At 32.8% G+C, this 21,212-nt stretch overlaps 2 protein-coding genes and 1 long non-coding RNA gene across 6 annotated transcripts; all 3 read left to right on the top strand.

Annotated features, from left to right (window-relative positions):
• Positions 1-3,225: 3,225 nt before the first annotated feature.
• On the top strand, positions 3,226-5,694 carry LOC105778280 (protein NUCLEAR FUSION DEFECTIVE 6, mitochondrial). 4 transcript variants are annotated; one of them, XR_001128635.2, is made up of 4 exons: positions 3,226-3,463; positions 3,540-3,661; positions 4,809-4,881; positions 5,432-5,694. XR_001128635.2 is itself a non-coding variant. In XM_012601963.2 (3 exons), the coding sequence occupies exons 1-3, from the start codon at positions 3,315-3,317 to the stop codon at positions 5,437-5,439; spliced, it is 279 nt and encodes a 92-aa protein (XP_012457417.1). In that variant the 5' UTR covers positions 3,226-3,314; the 3' UTR covers positions 5,440-5,694. The 4 variants fall into 4 exon arrangements, 3 of the variants coding, with proteins under 3 accessions (XP_012457417.1, XP_012457414.1, XP_012457416.1); XM_012601963.2 differs by lacking the exon at positions 4,809-4,881; XM_012601960.2 differs by lacking the exon at positions 5,432-5,694 and having other exon boundaries at positions 4,809-5,116.
• Positions 5,695-8,693: 2,999 nt separating this feature from the next.
• On the top strand, positions 8,694-9,941 carry LOC105778224 (uncharacterized). The gene is made up of 2 exons (XR_001128603.2): positions 8,694-9,347; positions 9,625-9,941. It is a non-coding gene; the product is annotated as an uncharacterized LOC105778224 (long non-coding RNA).
• Positions 9,942-15,687: 5,746 nt separating this feature from the next.
• LOC105777673 (ethylene-responsive transcription factor 4) lies at positions 15,688-16,809 on the top strand. Its single transcript, XM_012601037.2, has one exon. The coding sequence runs from the start codon at positions 15,774-15,776 to the stop codon at positions 16,506-16,508; it is 735 nt and encodes a 244-aa protein (XP_012456491.1). The 5' UTR covers positions 15,688-15,773; the 3' UTR covers positions 16,509-16,809.
• Positions 16,810-21,212: the final 4,403 nt, after the last annotated feature.

The following is a 21,212-nucleotide window of genomic DNA, read 5'->3' as shown; positions in this document are numbered from 1 at the left end:
TTTATTTACTTTAATTTGACATGTTTTGGTCGATAAAAGTATTATGGAGGTTCTTTTACTATAAGCCAAATTGCATTTGACCTCAATTACTCAAAAAATGGGTAAATTAATTTCTATACGTTAGATTAGAGAACAAACTAGTTCTTCCATTAAAAAATTTATCTCCAGTTTTATTGTTAAAAATCGATCATTGTATATCAATATAAGGCACAGATGGCGCGCAACATGAAACTGTCTGGCTATTTAGTCAGTCATGTCAGTTTTTAACAATAGACATGAATGCAATTTTTAATAGAAATGACCAGTTTATTATTTGATCAAACATACATTGTACATGGGCTAATTTGTCTGTTTTTTTTTTTAATAAATGGAGCAAAATACAAGTTAAAAATGATTGAATTAAATTAATGACCATATAAAAGTAAAGAATCAAATTATATCTTATTGGAAGTAAACCCTAAATATTTTGAGGAAGATTGAGGATCAAAATCATAATTTGATGAATTGGGAAGTAAGGGGCAGCAACTTGTTGCCAGGCTGGTGAGAAAACGAGATTCATTGCCCTATGATGTTGGCATAAAATAAGGGCATTTCCTGATGTTATATTGGCCATATAATGATGGCTATATTGTTTGCAATTTGCTCCATTTCGGAAGGGGAAAAAGTCACATGGTAATTATTTAATGTCCCTCAGTTTTAGATATTTGTTAACCTGTAATTGCATGTTCCTCAATCTTCCATTTTTAGGTCAAGTTGTAGGGACTTTGACGCGTAGACGGGGCGGGGTAAAATTTGATTCAATTTTTATATTTCTTATCTCAATTTTACTCTAAACCCTAACCGGCTGAGTTCGCGGTTTTCTGCTAGCCTTTTTCTTCGAGGGCAACGCCGGGAATTTTTTATTAGAGGGAACAAGATGAAAAAATGAATTTCATGATAAAAAGTTAAATTGAATTGATAATTTTTAAGAGGGTCTAAAATTGGAATAAAACCATTTTATCCGGGGCCAGGCCCTTGACTCTTTTTGGAATCGCTTTGCTTTTCTTATTTCAAAACCACAATGACTGACCAAGTGACTATTGCGAATAAATCCAAACAAAGTGGATAAACACAGTGAAATGCCCAAAGGGCTGTTGGCTCAGCATTCAGAGTCCAGTAGATCATTACCCATCCATTTTGGGGCCTTCAAGCTACCTCATAACATCAGAGAGGCAGAAACTAAAAAGCAAACTGAATTGGGCTTAGAGATTCATTTAAAAAAAAAAAATGGATTTTCATTCAATAAATTGGGTAATGTCTAATGTGAGATTTTATTATAGTGAAATCTTATGGTATTTTCTTAAAATTAATGGTTGTTGTCAAAAGGCAATAATAAGTAGACTATAGTAGTTTGATCAAGTAATGTTAAAAACGGGTCAAATTGTGCTGATGATTGGAAACTTGTTAAATCAGTTATCAAATACATTGATTTTCTTTGAAAACCAGTTTATCTCCTTTTTGTGTTGAAATTGATTAAATTGGTTAAAAGATAAACTCATGTTTCTAATGCAAAACGGTGGATTGATTTTTTTTCTCACTTTTCATTTCAACCATTGATTTAAAAGAATCCTACCGGATTTCACTATAATGACATCTTTTAAATAGATGTCATTGAAGAAATTGTTATTTTGATGTATCAAAGATTTCGAGATAACAAAGTAAACGAAAGTAAGCTTAGATCATTTCATAATCCACCTTCAACCAATAAGTGGCCGAGTGTAATGGCAAGAGACATTGCATTCTCAAAGGAAAAACTCAAATTTAAATCTTAAAAACGACATTATTAAAAGTGAAAACCACAAAACTTTGAATAGATTAATCTCCATGAACTATAACATTTCACAAATTATCATCCAATGTTTTTCCTTCTACCAAAGTGCAAACTATCCTTACAAGAAGAATCCCTTGTTCTTTTGTTGAATATATTTGTACTTATTGACCAACTTTGCTTGAATCTAATCTATTATCAAAAATATATATATCATAAATGTTATTGGCATTACTTTTTTTTATCATGTTAGATCCAAATAGTTCATGCTATACGTATATTTATGTTTATAATTTACTTTAAGTGTTTTAAATATGCTTCACATTAAATACAAACCGACATTTAATGCCTATATTGAAGGTTAGAATGATGGAAGAACATTATTAATTCAATTACAAATACTTTTGAAGATTTAATCATTTCACTTTGAAATTAAGGGACCCATTAGAAACTATGCAATAGTTTGAGGACATTTGTTAGAATCACCTAAAAAACATACCAGATATTCAAAAGTTGGGGACATTTGTTAGAATTTGTGCAATAGTTTGAGGACCTCGTTGAATCTTATAGAAGGAACTTTAGAGGGTAAAAACCTTTTCAAAAGTTCAACTTTTTGGGTGGGCGCTTGGCCATGACATCCTTCCTATGATTGAGAGATATGACATGTTTTCCCAAGAGGCGAACTCGAGGGAGGCATTAACATTATGTAGTGTTTATAATGATTTGCTTTGTTTGTATTTCTACAATGTGATCGAATGGCTCGAGACGACTATGCGGAAGATGGATAAAAAAGCCTTCACTAGTTTTCTTGTGCTTCTCTGGCAACTATGGGAGGCAAGGAATTAGCTCATGCATCAGGGGCGAGTTTCTTCCCCTCAAGATGTAATGTTAAGAGCTTGATCCTTCCATCACGAGTTCTTGGTGCATAACCTTCTTTATGCTCCATTGTTACCTCGACGTCCGTTAATGTTGACGCAGCATGGAATGCGAAGACAAGATGTGCTACTTGCGGAGGCATTGTTCATGACCATGAAGGACTGGTGCTAGCTGGTTTCACCTATTCGATTGCTGAAGCTTTTGGCACTCCTTTAGCTGAGGCTGTTCAGAAGGCCATTGAGAAGGGTTTCTGCAGAATTATCCTAGAGTCTGTGTTGTTAGTGAGGACTTGAGTGTTTGTGATTCATTTGATGTTGTTAGCTTTGCTTTTGCACATTGATTGATGGATAAAAATGTTACTTTTGAATTTGGTTTGAATTATCTGGATTTCATCCATCAGTAGATGCGTTGAATGATATTTCTTAGTTATATATAGTTTTGCCCTTTGGGCTTTTTTTTTTTTTTTTAGAAAAAAAAGAGCTATCCACGTGTCGAGTTAGATTTGCAAGAACCAACAGCTTTACCATACGATCACATACACAGAAAAACAGTCCGATTTGCAAAAACCCCTCGAAAGCCTAAAACCCTTCAGCCCCAAAACACAAAAACCCTCCAAAATCTTCCACCAAAAATGTCCGCCGCCAGGTCCGTCCTCCGTTCCGCTGCCACCCGAGCGACCGCGGCCGCGAGACTCGCCGGTGCAACCAAGTCCATGCCACGACCCGCTTGCTCGCCCTTTCGGATCTCTAAGCAAAACTCGTTTCCTGCTCGCATTTTCAGGTAATGGATATTATTCTTCTGTTGTACTCGTTTATGAAATAAATTAACAGTATAGTTCTAAAATGAATTTGAAAAGGTCACCGGTGGAGATGAGCTGCTGTGTGGAAACGCTGCTACCTTATCACACAGCCACTGCTTCGGCTTTGTTGACTTCCATGCTTTCTGTTTCTCGCCGGAGATCCAATTGGACCGCTGAAGGTATTCCTATCCACTTTCTTTTTTCCTTCTCATTTTGATCTGTTGAATTATTTTAAAGGATTCAAAGTTTCTAGCTTATTTTTAATGAATCAATGGAAATTGAATTAAGATATAATGCCTCATCGAGTCAAAGTTGAAGTTCCTAGTAGAAGTATTTGATCCTACTCATAGAAGCAAAATTAAAGAAAATCATGTTTGATCCTTTGAGTTAAAAGTGTGTGCACTCGTATGACAATATTCAAACCTTTTTTTTTTTTTATGATTGCTATACCTAAACTTTGTGGTTTCCCAGTGATAAGCTTCAGTATTGGCAATTAAATACCAAGAAGGAAAGAGATATATTGTTGTAAATTTCATTAGAACTAGAATTATGAGGGAAAGTAGGGTGTATCTGCTAAGCAAAATCGGCCGACTTTAAGACTAGCATCAACCACTCAAAAACAATAGCCAAATGTAGCAAATTGTACTCCCTCTTTCATCTTTTCTTTCTCTCCCCTTTTTGGATAGGTAGTAATTGCTCTCTGCCTCGTAAATAAATGGAAGAATGTAAATTATTTTCTCCTTTTGTAGGGCAAAACCAGACTAGATGAAGGGCAAGCACAGAGAGGGAGTGACTTGCATTAGTTTTTCATTGTTAAACTTTTTGGAACTTCTACTGTAATTTCTCTTCAGTGCTTGAGGAGATCATAATTGTGAAATGGCAAGAGATTGAATGCTATGCCCTGCAATTTCATGGCTTTAGAAACATCAGATGAAATCTTGCTAAATATATTTTTAATTCAGTTAACTGATTGATTTTGAATTTACTGTTAAGCTTCTGAAAAGTGAATTGTGTGTTGTAGTTTGTCATTTTGTTTGGTTTTCTGAATGTTTAGAATTGCTTACTTGTTTACCTATGGTATGGATGGGAAAGGGTTAAAAAGACTCTCAGTGATGCAACTTAGTTATAACTTTTCAAAGAAAAATACATGAAATCTGATGCTTACTTTCAGATGATATAGGCTTTGCTTATGCATATTTGAGCTGAGACTGTTATTCAGCTGTTAATAAGTGTTATAACTTAACGTGAACTAAACCTTATTTACGTTCTTATTCATGCCAGTATAAGGTGGATATAAGACCAATAATGATTTGTTGTTTCACTCAGATTGCAATGATGATGTATGATGAATATCGGAGAGTTCGGGCAGAGGTTTTGATAAATGCACTCTTAAGACAAGGTGGTGGAATAAAGCTTTTAGTAGGGTCTTTAGATGCTTTCCCCTGTTCATAACTTTAACAAGTTGATGAGTGACATTCTTATTAGTCAACAATTTGTAAGGAATTAAAACCATAAATAGGTGCATTTGAAGGTGTTGTGATTCAAAGGAAGGATCAGCTGATGAATATGATATTTGGTTATTTTCATCAATGTCTGTTACAGTTAAATAAACCAGAGATATTGAATTTCATTCACATCTTGACTAACTTGTGATTTCAAGAGACATTTATAATCTCAGGATATTCTAGTTCTTGGAAATTGATGAATTGGGCATATGCTTCCACACTTGGCCTTTCCCAAGCCCTAGATTTTGAACCTTTAACCATCCTAGAGTGATATCTTCTAGTTGTTTTCTTCGTGTGTCAATTAAGAGATATTTGACCTGAGTCCTTCATAAGATGCAGCCAAAATGAGAACCATACTGTTGAATATCTTCTTTTGTGTGGATAAACTGGTAATACATTTCTAATACCATACACCTTTTTTTTCCTCTTTTTTTTGTACTGTAGATGGATGATTGTGGTTGGGATGCGGAGCTATTCATCTCCGTGAAAAATTCCGATCAACCTCGTAGGACTTGATGCATTGTATTCTTCTTGGACGAATCTGAAATATCTGATGTTATTACCCAACATTTGTTCTGTGAGCATCTGGAAGTAGGTATCAGATAAAAACATACATTCAATTTTCCTGTTCTTATAAGTTCAAAAAATATATCATCACCAGGTTTAATGTCTCTTCTTCCTTGAATAATTAAAGCTCTTTAATATCATTTGTGGGTTAATATGATCGTAGTAGTTCCCCATGGATAGTATGCTTTAGAGAACAAAACCAGGTGTCTTTAGTTTTAAGTAGCATTGATATCTGGATGCTGCAGAGTGAGTTAATGATGCATGTTAGAGTAGAACTAATAAAATACATTTTGAACTTACAAGACCCATGGTAAAATTTGTTATAACAGATTTAACTGCTACGGCGATTTGGTTTAGGATTGAAATTTTAAGATTTTAAATATAAAAGGACTAAAACTGACTAATTTGAAAAATACATGCATTAAATTTATAATCTATGCATAGTATAGGGACTGATAAATGAATTTGACCTAAAAATGTGAGGAAATAACCCGTCGTTTTCTCAACGTCATCTCATTTCTCTCTCGCTCTGTCTCAAGTCATGTTTTGAAGCTTACTAAGATTAAGATTTTTTAACTTTAATAATTATAAGAAATAGTCAATTTTTATCATAAAACCATGCAACATTAATCATGCTTATTGAAAAAAAAACATCCTTGGGTTCTTTCAATGGATTCCGATACGTAAAGGGTTAATATAACTTTTTAGTCCTTGAACTTTGTAATTAGGCCCATTTTGGTTTTTGGGCTTGGCAAAAGTAAAATGTTTGATGATGTGATATTTTGAGATTGTGTCATGTTTAAGTATTAAGGTAGATCAACAAAATGTATAAATACCAAAATGAATCTAATAATAGCTCAAGGACTAAAATTCATATTAAATTCTTGAATGTGAGATTTGACACTAAGAGAAATTTGTATGAGAGATTAGATCTATTTAAAAGGGAACAAGTATCCTCGAACTTATTTTTTCACCCACCAAATTTAAACTCGAGATCTTATTTAAGAGACATCGAATTTCTTATAGGCAAACAACTACTACACCAAAACCCTCACGTGCCACCTACTGGCAATGGCAATCTCACATCTAACATGGATTAGTTTGTTGGGTTGTCACGTTATATTGGTGTGGCTAAAATACACATTCTTATACAAAGTGGAACAGAAAAAACGTGAGGTTGAATCAGGGAATGATGTATTACTAATTAAATATATTCCACTCATGTTAATTGAGTTTTAGTTTGATTGATATTGGTGTTATTGTCAGTGCAAGAGAACATAGGTTCAAGTGCGCTGAAGCGTATTATCTTTCTATTTAAATATTGAGGAGGGACTATGTGTAGTTCTAGGCATTGTATTCTATAAAAAAAGGAGCAGATATAATAAGAACTTATAATGATATTAATGTTAATTTTTTTTGAAAAATAGGTCGATTGAGTCTTAGCTCGGTTGACATTGGCATTGTTGCTAGTGCAGGAAGACGCAGGTTCGAGTGCACTTAAGCGCATTATATATTAGAATATATAATAAAAAATAACATATAAAATAAAAATCTACAATGAGATTATTGTTAAATATATATATATATATATATATCCCACCCATCTCATACAGCAATCTATATTAGAATGTTGAGGATGATAATGAATTAAACCTCATCTTATCTCACCATTTTTAAAATAATGGAATCTCATCTCATCATTGATAAAAAGAAAAAAGAAAACCCAAGAAGAGGGGGTGTATATTATAATAAGCCACCGACTTCATTTTGTATATTAATTAATTATAAAATGAATTAAGACTCACAGAGATCATATTAACCCACAAGACTAAGGGATAATGTTCTTATTGGAAGGGTCTCTTGGCAAAAGAAAAGACAAACCATATTAAACAAAATACTTTTTCGACATAATTTATAGATCAAAGGGTTTGGTCCTTTATTATACTTTATTTTCATATAATTTGATCTTTGTAATTTGGTATAATTTAGTCACATGTTTTGGTTAAAATATGGTTTTAGTCCTTGTAATTCTATAGAATTTAAGATTTAGTTTCTGTATTTTGAAGTTAAAAATTAAATCCTTCTACTTTTTCAATTTAAAGATCCCAGTCACATTATTATTGTCGTTGATAGTTTATGCCAAAATTTATTAACTTAACATATTTATCTTTTGTCAATCATATATCGCTATGCATGAAAACAACTTAATCAATGTGCCAAGTTGAGAATTTTTTTATAGAAAATTTGACAATATTAATAATTGGATTGGGATATTTAAATTAGAAAGAAAGAGGAATTAAATTTCAACCTTTCAAGTACAAGGACTAAATTTCATATTCTATAAAAAGTATAAGGATTAAATCTTAAATTCTATCAAAATACAGAGACTAACAAAATATTTTAACATTATGCTTCTAGTTAAAATGATATTTTAGATTTTTCTTAAAAATATCCCATACAACACGCACTCACACACAATCTATGTCACCATAATGAGTTAGAAGCAATGTTTTCGGAATTAGACCGAAATGGTCGGTCTTGAAAATCAATTGGCGCATCAATTCGGAAAATGAGGTGAATCGATGCGGGTCGATTGAATAATGTTTTTTATTTTTAATATTTTTGATGATTTTTAACTATTTATTCAATTAAACTAAATCAACTAAACGGATCTAGAACCGATGATCTAATCAATTTAATCACCAATCCGATTATAAAAAATATTAATTAGAAGAGAAGTCTGGTAAGAATTATTAACGGTTAACAATTTAGACTAACCAATGATAAAAAAAAAATTAAACAACCAATTATATATTAAAGCAGGGGGGGCCACTTGCAAATGGCAACAGCCCGAAGTAAAAAAAGTCCAACCAAACCCAGCTAGGAGTGCAACCCCAGCGGTTGGTGGCGGCGGGTCGGTCGCTAGGTTGTGGCTATGAACGATTACCCACAACGATAGTTGGCAGACCATATTATAATACTCCCCATTTTCCCCAATCAATTCCACTCTCTCTCTCTCTTTTCTTTATGGTTAAACTGTTTGGGGGTCCCTATGTTATAGGAACAGTATCAAATTAGTCCCTTTATTATTAAATGAATCAATTTAGTCCCTATACTATTTTAATAAGAGTAGTTAACAGTTAGCTATTTTTACTGAGAAATGATAAAAGAACAAACAATTTCAATTAGTCTTTTTAACAGTACAGGGACTAATTTGATCAGATCCCTATAATAGAGGGACCTCTCAAAAAATTCACTCATTCTTTTATCTTCTGTGCTTTTCCCCCATAAGCTACACCATTGTCAAGTACGCCACGAAAAATCACACGGCCAAACACACTCGTAAAAACATTGTAAAAAATATCCGCCGTCCAAACAGTTTCAATCACCCAATCACGTCTCCTTTTCGTGTTGTAAGAAAGTGGAGAAAGTCATTATTATGGGAATTGGATATGATCATACTCGGACACCCAAAAGACACTTTTTTTTAATTATTATTAATAATAATTTAATAACACTCCTATTATTAGTAATTTTTAATTATATAATCATCATCGAACAAAGTCCAATTTATAAGCATTTCAGCCTCTTCTCCTTCACTGTGCTTCGGGATTTCTCGTGCTCTGTTTTTTTATTCTTTGTTGAGAAAGAAGGGATCCTTGCTTTGCTTTGATTATTTTTCAATGATGATGGAGCTTTTTGTATTGGGGTGTACGGGAGTTGTGGTGTTCCTCCACGGTGCCAATTTCTTCTTCCATGTTCTTTCTCAACATCTCGCTGTTCGATCTCTCAGGTTCGTTTCATTTTTTTCAACAATTTCTATAATTTTCTCACAATTATACCATGTCCCAATTTGCAATTAATCTGGGTAAGCTTTATTTTACAAAAAGGAATGATCTTTGAGTAAAAAAAGAAAATTCCCAACTTTCTGTTTTTTGGATGAAATTTTTTGGCTTCACAAGCATCACCTGCTAAAACTATAAATTGGGTACTGAGTATTTTGTAATAATTTTGTCATGTGTTTATAAATTCTAATGTTTGGACATGTGATTTTTTGTTTGGTTTTTCAGTTTCTTGGGATTTGTTGGGTGGTAATACCAAAAAGGGGAGAAAACGGAGATGATTCATTTATCTTTTTGCAAATTGAGATGTGGATCATGATGCTTTTGTAAATATTTGATTACAACCTAGATTCTGGGCAAATATCAAATGTAACATGATAATTATGTATTGTTAGAGCAAAAATGGAAAGGCTGTTTGCCCTCAATATAGAGCAATATCATCTTTGTATACTGTATTTTATCCATTTATGTACCCCATCTTTGATTAAATCTTAGATGTTGAGGGTATCAAATATAATGAAATTTATGTATCCTTAAAACTAAAAGGGAAAAGCTTTGATCCCACTTTGGAGCGAAATGGATGATTGTATACTTGTTACTGACACTCCGCCGGAGACTTCATTTGACTCCACTGGATCCATCACCTTCGCCGTCATCTCTTCTTTTGGCACAAGATTTGTTCCGTTTAGTAGTACCTAAATCCATTACCTCTAACAACTCAACAACTCCTATAAGACATGCTCACTTCACACACATAGTCGATCTAACTAGAAATCAGTGAGTGATAGGTGAACCTATCAAGGAGCACCATGTGGTATAAGGGCTCAACTCATAGAACCTCAATTAGTAGACCGGCAAAGTTTAAGGGAAAGTGTTAGTATAGGTCACATGAATAAATATAGAGCTTACATAGGCTTAAAGCTTACTTAGCCTGTAACTGTGGTACCATTTGGCTTAGTGCTACCAACTTTCCTAAAAGGTGATTTATATGAGATAGGTTAGGGGTTATTCCCTTGGTTGATGGTCATGCGCCCACGTATGTCTGAGGTACTCTCGGTTCTGTGAACCCTCTCAAAGCAATTGGTCACGGCATATTGACTCTCAGTAGTGCACGAGAAACAAAACCATCTTTTGAGGGACAATACCTTCAATTGTTGGGGACTCAATCGATTGCATAACAAATAATATTTCAAAAACTTCTCTTGAAAGAGCTGATCTCTCTTAACAATCTTCATTGACTGAACTGTGTTCAGCCTTTGCACCACATTCTTATATCAGCAACAGTAATATATCCATCCATTTTTACACCTGTATTGGAGCATTGATGTCTTAATTATTCTTCATGTTGAAAATGAAGCCTAATTTTCAGTTTACGAAGAAACCCTAACCTTAAAAATCATAAATTTACGTTTTAGTCTTAAGTTTACATAATGATAAAGATGTATTTTAAACCCTCAAATTTTTGTAACTTAATTTTGATCTCAACATAAAATTTTGGCTTAACCATTACCCATTTCTACCTAAAAAACTGTCATTTGTTTATTGAAGATATTAAGATATAATGAGCTTGTTTTACCTTTAATACAACTGAAATTTGGTATCTGAAACATGTATACAATTTTATGTGTTTGATGTGGGTGTTAGGTGGATGTTTTACGATACAGGTAGAAGGTGATATTGTGATAATGATCGAAGCACAACCCAAAGGACCAAATATAAAATGTTGCAGAACTTGCAAGCAAATGATTTAGCGTAACGTCAAAACTGAAACATTATTCTGATATTGTTTGGTGGAACTGTGTTTTTTTCATTACATAGAGTGAAACAGGAGAAAGAGAGAGAGGGGCAATGGCGGCTGGCTAATGGTTAGTGGGGGGAGCCTGATAGTTGAAACAGAGTGGCACGACTAAAATCAGTGGGAGTTAGTGCATCAAATCAACGTGTGTAATCACCATCACACTTAAGCAATGCTATTAGGGTTTATCGTTTTTCAGCAATCAGTCTTTTCTGACTCAATGGGCTTAGGTTTCACTTTCACGCGATGTTCAATAAGTCTAAAGCATAGTTAGTGTTGATTGATGATCTTGTCAGATTCTCAGCATGATGATATGATGATGTGATGATAAGGTTTTACTATAATTCTCAACTAAACTTGATTAGGGATGAAAAATACCCTAAAATTCAATAGGTTTTGATTCAACCTGATTCGTTAGGGTCAAGGTTGAGTTATGTTTGGGGTATATCGGGTGGAGGTTGGGGTAGGTTTTATTAAGTTAAATATCACTAAATGCTGAAGTGAAATAGTAAATAGGTCAATATCTCTTGACTATGATATTGGGTTCAATTTTTTTCTATTTGTATATTTAACTTGACTTAACTCCGAATTTAATTAAAAATCTGGTCTCGTGAGTTCACCAGAACAAGTGAAACTTTTTGGTCCTTCCAACTGAAAGTGCAAGTAAAACATAGCCCATCAGCTTTGAACATTGGACCTAAGCTTGACTATCAAACCGTTGAAGCTGGTTTTCTTTAGACTTTTAGCCACATTCTTTTGGACTTGTCAATAGTCCCTCTACAAACCTTTCATATTTAGATTAATTAGCTAGTTGGGTTTAGGTTATTTAATTCAATGCTCGTAATTATTGATATAAGCTTTAGATATGAAGTTTGGGAACGGTTCACCCGGTTAAGCTTAGAGTCGTATAATATTTAAGAAATTAAGTACTAATGGAATGGTAATAAAGGCCACTTAAGGTGGGTTTGGATGGGCGATTGGATGCGGTGCGGTGCGGTGCATTTAACTTACTTTTTGTCTCACGCTACAGTATCTAATCTCACCGCCCCTGCTGTTTTTACACTAACCGCAAGTAAACGCACCGCCCATCCAAACCTACCATTAGTTTTGGCAGGAACAGGTGTAGTGAAGCTGCTTGGTCTCTCCGGTCAAGGCCTTGGTTTATATATGTGGGTTCTTTTAATTCGATGGAGTTACGAGTTATGGTATGATCTATGTAGTTTGATGCAACGGTGTGTACAAGGCTACTCGGATTCAATAAGGTTATTCATGTATGTGTCCATTTGATGTGAATAGAGATTCTATCAAATATTGTCGTAGGACTGTTAGAGATCAGCTTAGCGAGTTGTTTGATGAAGAGATAAAACAATCTTATTGTGACTAAACAAAAGCACGTGGTATGGAATCACATTCTTTTGTTGACTTATTACAGAACTGCAAAAACATGAGAATTCCTTTGTCCATTTGATGGGGAAGAAGGGGGGAATAATGCTAAAAACATGTTTCGATGTATGGTCAACAAGCATAATTGAATTATGGTGAACCCAGATGCATGTTTTTTTTTTACACAATACTTAGAACCATGTATAACCCTTCTTCAACCCATAAATAGGAGTATAATGCGCTTCAGCGCACTAAAACCCACGTCTTCCTATATTGGCGACAATACTCATGCAATTAAGTTAAACTCAATCGGCGGTGTCTGCAAATTTTAGATTTGATTTTCTTTAAGAAAATTAAAAAAAAAAACATTGATATTCTTTTTTTTTCTTTTTCCCTACATATTTGAAATGTTCTACGTATTGAAAAGGATATAAGCTAGGTTAAAATGGAAATTTTTTCATTTAGGTCTTTTAAAATTTTAAATTAGTAAAGGTAAAATTACACTTTAACCCCCTTAAAAATATAAAAATTTGATTTAATCCTTTAAAATTATAAAAATATAAACTATTAAAATGATAATATTTCATTTTTGCTATGATAAAATTTATAATTTAATTTCGGCCGCCTTAAAAAAAATTCTAATTTTGCCCTTGCACGCATACCACAAGCCATTAATATTTCGAAATTAAAACAATTGATAAAAACCCTATTTTTGAGGTTTGACAAGAAAATTAATTTTTTAAACAATCTCATTATATGTTCTGGTTATATCTGCTCTTATTGACATAATGCTTAGAACCACCCATAGCCCCTCTCAACCCATAAATAAGAGGATATTGTGCTCTAGCGCACTAAAACCCACGTCCTCTACATTAGTAACAATACTCATACCAATCGAGTTTGTTAAAATATATATTTTAACATTTTAAAATTGTTTTAATTACTTTAGTGTAAAAAGATTTATTTATATTATAAAAATAATAATTATAAATTCGATTCGATAAAATGGATTTTATCATGTGAACTATAGGTACCTATCCCACAGCCGCCATTAGGCTAAATTTCTATAATATATATTATTCCATCCATACACTTGGTAGCCGCCACGTTGCCATTTTTAATTTTTTTTAATCTAAATTTGATACTTAAATCTATCTGATTTATTTATGCAAATTTGATCCAATATTATCCTTAAATAATAATAAAAAACCCATCAAAGCTAAACACGTGAAGATTGGGTAGATAAAAACCCAAAGTAACAACTTTAGGTGAAATTTTGCTATTAGTCCCTGTACTTAGAAAAAGTCGTGGATTTAATCTCTATACTTTTTATTTGGTCATTTTTAGTCTCTATGCTTTTCAAACATTAAAATACGATGCATCAAACATATTATCATATGTGTAATATTATGTCAGTTTATTATTTCTACATATTACTAAAAGATTTCAGTTAATGACATTATTTACGTTAAGACTAAAATTTTAAAATTTAAAAAGTATAGAGACTTAGATTGATCTAATTGGAGAAAATGTACTAAATCTACAATTGTACGCATGGTGGAAGACTAGTAATTGAATTTAACTAAATGGATTTAATTTCTACTGTTTAGGTCTGGACTAAAATTTTAAAAAATCCAGGAACTAAAATCGATCAAATAAAAGTATAATGACTAAATTTACAACTTTCACAAAATGCAGAGACTAAGAGTAGAATTTAACCGTAATTTTACAATACATGAATTCAAACATACGCAACGTGATGCTTAAACAGTTAATTAAAAAAATCCATTAGCAGCAACAGTATTTAATTTATAATGCCAGTAAGAGGGGGGGTATTGGAAGGGTAGTGGGGTAATTTTATAACGAGAGTGTGCGATTGACGCGGGGAATGAAGGGAGTAAGGGAAGAGAGTTGTCGGGTGAGATTGACACTAGATGTCAGAAGCTACTCATGTGGATAGCCAGCCATGCGTTGGAGTGCCTATCAACGCGCATAAAGGGCACAAAAGAAACGTGGCGAGATGTTATTGGGCATTGGGACGAACACCAGTTGGGCCCCATGCGAGCGGTTCAATAGGGGAATTTAAGTAAAAAGGAAGTTTTTGAAATTAGAATAGAAAAAACAGCCAAGTCACACGGCGAGTTAGCAGAATATGCCGACAACTTGTTCAACCTTCCCTTTTTTCTCACTTTCACCTCTTTTCTTCACGCGCCTCGTTTTTTTAATTACAGCCTAAACGTTTTTAGGAAGGTTAAATTTAATCAATCATCCTCAATTTATTCCCAAATTTACTAATTGGTCCTTGAAATTTAAAATATCCTAATTTAATCTGTATTGTATTTGTATGGCATCAATCAAGTATTTTCTTTTGACTTAAGTGTTCAATGATTGTTGAAATTTGATATAGTGCATATTTAAAGTTCATAAATAAGACAGTGAACACGTGTACAAGCTATATAGGCAACTTGAACATGATACTAAACTTTATATAAAATTTTTAAATGTATCAGATCCATGTTGGTTATGCAATAGGTAATTACCTTTTTACAATTTGATACATTTGTTTTCGATATGCTACACATCCATATGAGAATTGAACCAGAGGTGTAGTCAGACGCCCCAAAAATGGTAAAATATCTTTTAATCCATTTGGATTTTATGAAATTACATGTTAGTATAATGATAAAATTGCGTAATACTTCAAAAACCAGATTAAAACATTTTAAAATTCAATCCTCAATTTAAAATTTAGGCTGTAATTGTATACCAAACTTTTAGTACAAAGGGTAAATGCTGGAGTTTGCTGTTTTATTTTCAAGGTGAGTGAAAATGACGTGAAGGAAGAGAGAGTGATATGTAGCCCAAAGCACCGCACACAAACAAGAACAGTACAACTGCCGTTGGATGATGATAATGATGATAGAGTATGCTGTCTTCAAGACAACCCCACAAGCCACGTAATCTGGTTTTTTATGAAACTTACGAAACTGCCATGACGCACCAATCTTTTTCTCTCAGTCAAATCTGTTGTTGACTGTGGCCACCCCTCTTCATTCAATTCCTCGCCGATTCGTCCTTTCCCCTCTATAAAAACATCGTCGTGCCCTTGCACCAATTTCAACAAATCCAAACGACAATTCCCCCACCATTTTTTCCTCTCTCAACAAAATCTCATCACTCTTAAAACGGAGCTTCCTAAATGGCGCCGAGGGAGAAAACGGCGGACGTCAAGGGAAACGGGAATGGGTGTACTAAAGAGGTTCATTTTAGAGGAGTAAGGAAGCGTCCATGGGGTCGTTACGCCGCTGAGATCAGAGATCCAGGGAAGAAAAGCCGTGTTTGGCTTGGAACTTTTGATACAGCTGAGGAAGCGGCCAAGGCCTACGATGCCGCCGCCAGAGAATTCCGCGGCGCCAAGGCGAAGACTAATTTCCCCCTCCCTGGTGAAATCCTCAACAATGGTAGTAACTGTAACAACAATGGCGATACCAACTGCAGCAACAACAATAACAATCACAGCCCTAGCCGGAGTAGCACCGTGGAGTCATCAAGCCACGAGCCGCCGACAGTCGTCAAGTGTTCACCGTTGGATCTCAATCTCGGACACGGTGCAGTCATCGGGTACGGATCTCCAGCCGTCAGGCTTCCTTTCCCTCAAATTTCGTCGGTCACCGGTTTTTTCGCCAACGGCGTCCCGGCAGTTGCAGCCCCCCAAGTTTTTTACTTCGACGCGTTGGTCCGACCCGGTGTTATGAAAGGACAGCAGTATCAACAACGGTTGAGATTCGATCACCGTGATTATCACGAAACTTTCAACGCTGGTGTACAAAGCGACTCAGATTCGTCCTCCGTCGTTGATTTAAACCACCACGAGATCAAACGGCGACCGCTTCTCAATATCGATCTCAACCAACCTGCTCCGGAAGTCGCGTGATTATTATTTTTTAAAATTGCCGATATCAAGAACCGGAAAAAAAAAACCCACAAATTTTCAATTTTCCCTCTTTAAAATCGTTAATCTTCTTTTTAGTCCCAAATTTGAAAATTAGACAAGAAAATTATACCCAAAAAAAAAATTACGCGAGAGCGGCGTAAATTGTGAATACGTAGATGAAAAACCACCCTTTTTTGCAGCAGAGAAACGTTAGTTTGTAGCCTGTTGTTTCATATTAATTTCTGTAATTCTTTTTATTTTCAATGAATTAATTAGTAATTACGAAGAGCAATTTTCTTAATTAACCTTTGTTAATTCTTTAATATTTAACCCTCTTGATTAAAAAAATGGATAATACTAAATACTAATTATCAGTTATATACACGAGATAGACGATACATTTATCAGCGATAATAATAAAATTAAATACTATAACCATATTGCAGTAAAATAAACGCCATAGAAAAAACCCGAAATTATTTTTTTTTTGAAGTGATATAGTAACAACTTTCTTAATTTGCAAGTTACTATAATTTCAATTATTAGGATTTTTTTTGGTATTTTCTTTTCTTTAACACAATTGAAAGTAATGGATTAACTAAATCACCACGAGAGATTCCTCTGATTTAGGGTTTATTTGAAATTGATTTCACACATTATTGCAACTCTAAAATTTCAACCTTTTAGCAAAACTTGAAATCCAAAATAATTCAATTTTGTAATAAAATATTACAAACTTTTAATTTGGCCCAAGCTCAAAAAACAATCTTAATTTGAACTTTAGTAAAAATTAAATTAGAACAAAATTTGAATCATTAAAATAATAAGTATTTTCTGTCAAAATTTTTCTAGTTTTAAATTTTAATTAAACTGTCTTCGAGATATTATTAACAAAAAATAAACACATAATCTTTTCTAAAACCATTAACAACTATAATAATTGAACAGTAAATAATTTAATTTAATTTTTAAAGTACAAGATTCACTAAAATTCTTTCGAACTAGCAAAATATATTTTTTTTAAATGGGTAAAGATGATAATGATTCAGTTGGTATGGGTAGAGGTGTCCATGGGCCGGGTTCAGGCCCGGCCCATGGATACCTTTAGGTATGGGTGACTACTCCATAATTATTTTTATTAATATATTTTTGGGTAAATTATAAAAATAGTTATTTTTATTTGTCTTAGGTTACATTTTAGTTACTTATATTTAAAATATTACGTTTTAGTCGCTTACGTTATCGTATTGTCACATTTTAGTTACTAAACCGTTAATTAAATTAAATTGTTCAAAAAAATAAAAGTATAGAACTAATTTTTACAAATTGAAAACATAGAAAAATTATGTTAAAAAACGAAAAAAAATTATGGGGACTGATTGTACAAATTAACCCAAAATTTTTGTTTGAAATGATGATTTAACATGGCACGTTAGCTTATCGTTACACCGTTAAACAGAAATTAATAGCTCAGTGACTAAAACGTAATATTTTAAATATAAGTGACTAAAATATAGCTTGAGGTAAACAAACGTGACTATTTTAGTTATTTACCCTATATTTTTAAAATTTAGAAAAATAAAAACAATTGCGAAATTTAATAAGATTAGCATAATTACTATGTCTTATACAGTAACAAAATAAACAGTAAAAAAAGGGGGGTAAAAAGATGGGAGTGATATTATAAGAGGAAAACAAGCGGCGCGCGTAAGCGGAAAGAGCGGGTTTCTAAGTAGGAGACCGGCAATAATTATTAAAAACTTTTTCCCATGTTTTAAGCTTCTCGAGATTCGTGAGTGAACTACACGTGTTATACGGCGGTCCGATCTATTGAATCTGTTTTTATGTCTCTACCACTTCCAAAATCTAATCATTTACCGTCAAAACTAAATAATAATAAATAAAAAAAAGGTGGAGACCGGGTCCCACGTGGAACGCAAGCGCTGGAAGTGGTAAGTGTGGATGCGCGGCTGCCGCTTTTTATTGTGTTTATGGGCCCCGGTCTTTGGTCGCCGATACATATGCTGAAAGTCAAAGATTTCGCTTTCCCCCTCGTTATTATTGCTGGTTTTGTAATTAATATAATTTCTCATTTTCATTATACTGTATGAGATACAAACCTCGCGTTTTCTTTTTCTTCCTTTTTTTTTTATCAATTATTTAATAATATTTTAATTTTTTTTATATCATTCTAAAACTTTGAATGATCCCAAAACTTAAATTTTGGATCTTGAACCGATAAATTTTTAATATTAAATCTTAAACTAACCCTACATTCTGAACTCTAAGCCTTAAATATTATATCTTGAATCCTAAAACCCTGGATTACGTTACATTCATTTTTTAATCTGAACTCTAAATCTTAAATCATGAAGCTTTGAACCCTGAATTTTGAAGCTTGAATTTTGAACCACTATACCTTAAACTCTAAATTTTATATTTTGAACCTTGAAATCCTAAACAATAAAACATTGTATCTCGAATCCTAAAACCCTAGACTTTAAAACCTTAAATTAAGTTACATTCATTTTTTTTAATTTAAATTCTAAACCTTAAATTTTAAAACTTAAATTTTGAAACACCGAATGTTAACATCTAAATATTGTATTTGAATCTTGAAACCCTAAAATATTCATTTTTAAAAAGAAATTATATATATATTTTTAAAAAAAGGACAAGTATGTACTAAAATCGACCGTCAAAATAATAATACAATAAAGTGGAAAGAGGCAAAAAAAATAAAATAAAAAATAAAAAAATAAAGAATCGTAATAAAGGAGATGTTAGGTTAGGTTGAAGAATTGTGGGGCGGCTGCCGGCTTACCATTATATACATATATTGCCTTAATTCGTTTCCTATGAGGTGACACTTGTCTCTCTTTAAAAAAAAAATATTTTCTTTTCATTTCCATGGCTGCTGATTTTCTGTTATTATTATTATTTATTTATTTTATTTAGTTTTCTAGAAGGCTCTCCCGCATCTTTATTCTTGCTTTGGGGATTTATGCTACGTCGTTTTCGACCGTCGTACAGATTTTGCCAGTCATGGGCTCAGAAAATATTATTTAATGTCTAATCAAATTTATTCAGGCTATTTATTTGGCCTACTTTATTATTAGCTATAAATAAATATTTTTTTATTAAAAAAAAAAAGGAAATTATGAAATTTCAATTTCAAAGGCAAGACAGCTTTGCTATTATTGGATTGCCCCATATCATGAGGAAACAAAGAAAAATGTTAAAGCCGTCAGAGACACGTACGGTGTCGGGAGAACCTGACAGCCTCACACGTGGTTACAACTTTACCTAACTAACAAGAGGTGTAATTGTAAATTGTAATCCCACACACTTTCATCACCCCTTAATTATTTTTCCAACTTAATCTTTAAACTCTAAACTTCAAACTTTGTAATTATCTTTCCATACCGGCCCCACATGCTATCGATAATCATATATCGCATATCTGTATTTGTAGTACAATTTCGTAACACTAATTTATTTAAAGCATCATTTGAATCATTCATAATTTATATCTCCTATTTATTTGACTCGGACTTAAATAGATACATAGGTCCCAACCAACACACTAATTTAATACTTAGTGTCTCATCGAAGAATCCGAAATCTATAGATTGCACCTAGAGCTCAATAGTATAACCGAAGTAAAGGTTGTGCCTGGGACTTATCAATTTGACACTTAGTGTCTCATCGAAGCATCTAAAATATATAAAAGTTACTTATCACTTAATAGGGGTGATTGGTAAATAGAGTTTTTAGTCATTTTTAGTTGATTTGAGCACAAATAAACAATTAGGTAGTTAAACACTCTATTGTAATGTTTGGTGAATAGAGGTTTGTAAGAGTTTATTGAGTTAAAACCTCAGAAATAAAAAAATGCCAGAATGGACAACTTTTTTCAAAATTGATTGGGAATGAGATATGTACAATGACATATCTGATCATATTTGCTAAAAAAATTACTCATTTTACCACATGCTTTCAAATCTAATAAAAGACTGCCAAGATATTAGTAGCTTCCATTCTCTTGTTTTCACTTTAACATTCAAAGTTCAAAGTAAATCTCAAAAAAAAAAACTCCACCGTGAATCTATAAAAATTAACATTGCCACGACATAATTATCACTAATTTACATACAAAGAACATGACATAATTTTCACAAGGTTAATATTTATCAATTCACACAATATTAGTATTCTTTCTTTCTTTCTTTTCTTTAGTTTCCACCGGTTGAAGATGATAACATTTTCTCTTTCTTTTCATTTTTTATTATTTATACTTTAATTAACATGTTTTAATATTAATTAATTAACATAAATCCTTAATTAACTTAAGTTAATGATATCCACATCAAATCTCAATATTATATTTTTAATTTGGTTTATTTACTATCTTAATTCTTTGGATAATTGTTATCTAAGCCCCAAGCTTTTTCCTAATTAAAATGTATAACGATAAAAGTTTTACAATTTAGTCGCTATAATTTATCACAATTTCGATTAAATTATTTAACTGAAATTCAATTCATTAATATAATAACTTTGTAAATATTCATATTTAATATTTATTGACTCGATTTATAAAAATGAGATTTCGAAACCATATTTTTCGACATTACTAGAAATTAGGTCCAATCGGGGAAGAGTGAAGGAAACGCACACACAATTATTAAGAGACTCATAGAT

Source organism: Gossypium raimondii, chromosome 10 (assembly GCF_025698545.1).
Source record: "Gossypium raimondii isolate GPD5lz chromosome 10, ASM2569854v1, whole genome shotgun sequence".
Taxonomy (NCBI): Eukaryota; Viridiplantae; Streptophyta; class Magnoliopsida; order Malvales; family Malvaceae; genus Gossypium; species Gossypium raimondii.
This window is presented reverse-complemented; position numbering and strand designations above follow the sequence as displayed.

Coding starts and splice junctions, on each gene's coding strand:
- LOC105778280 (XM_012601960.2), top strand. CDS start 3,315: ATGTCCGCCGCCAGGTCCGTCCTCCGTTCCGCTGCCACCCGAGCGACC. Junction 3,464..3,539: donor TTTCCTGCTCGCATTTTCAG/GTAATGGATATT, acceptor GAATTTGAAAAG/GTCACCGGTGGAGATGAGCT. Junction 3,662..4,808: donor ATCCAATTGGACCGCTGAAG/GTATTCCTATCC, acceptor TGTTTCACTCAG/ATTGCAATGATGATGTATGA.
- LOC105777673 (XM_012601037.2), top strand. CDS start 15,774: ATGGCGCCGAGGGAGAAAACGGCGGACGTCAAGGGAAACGGGAATGGG.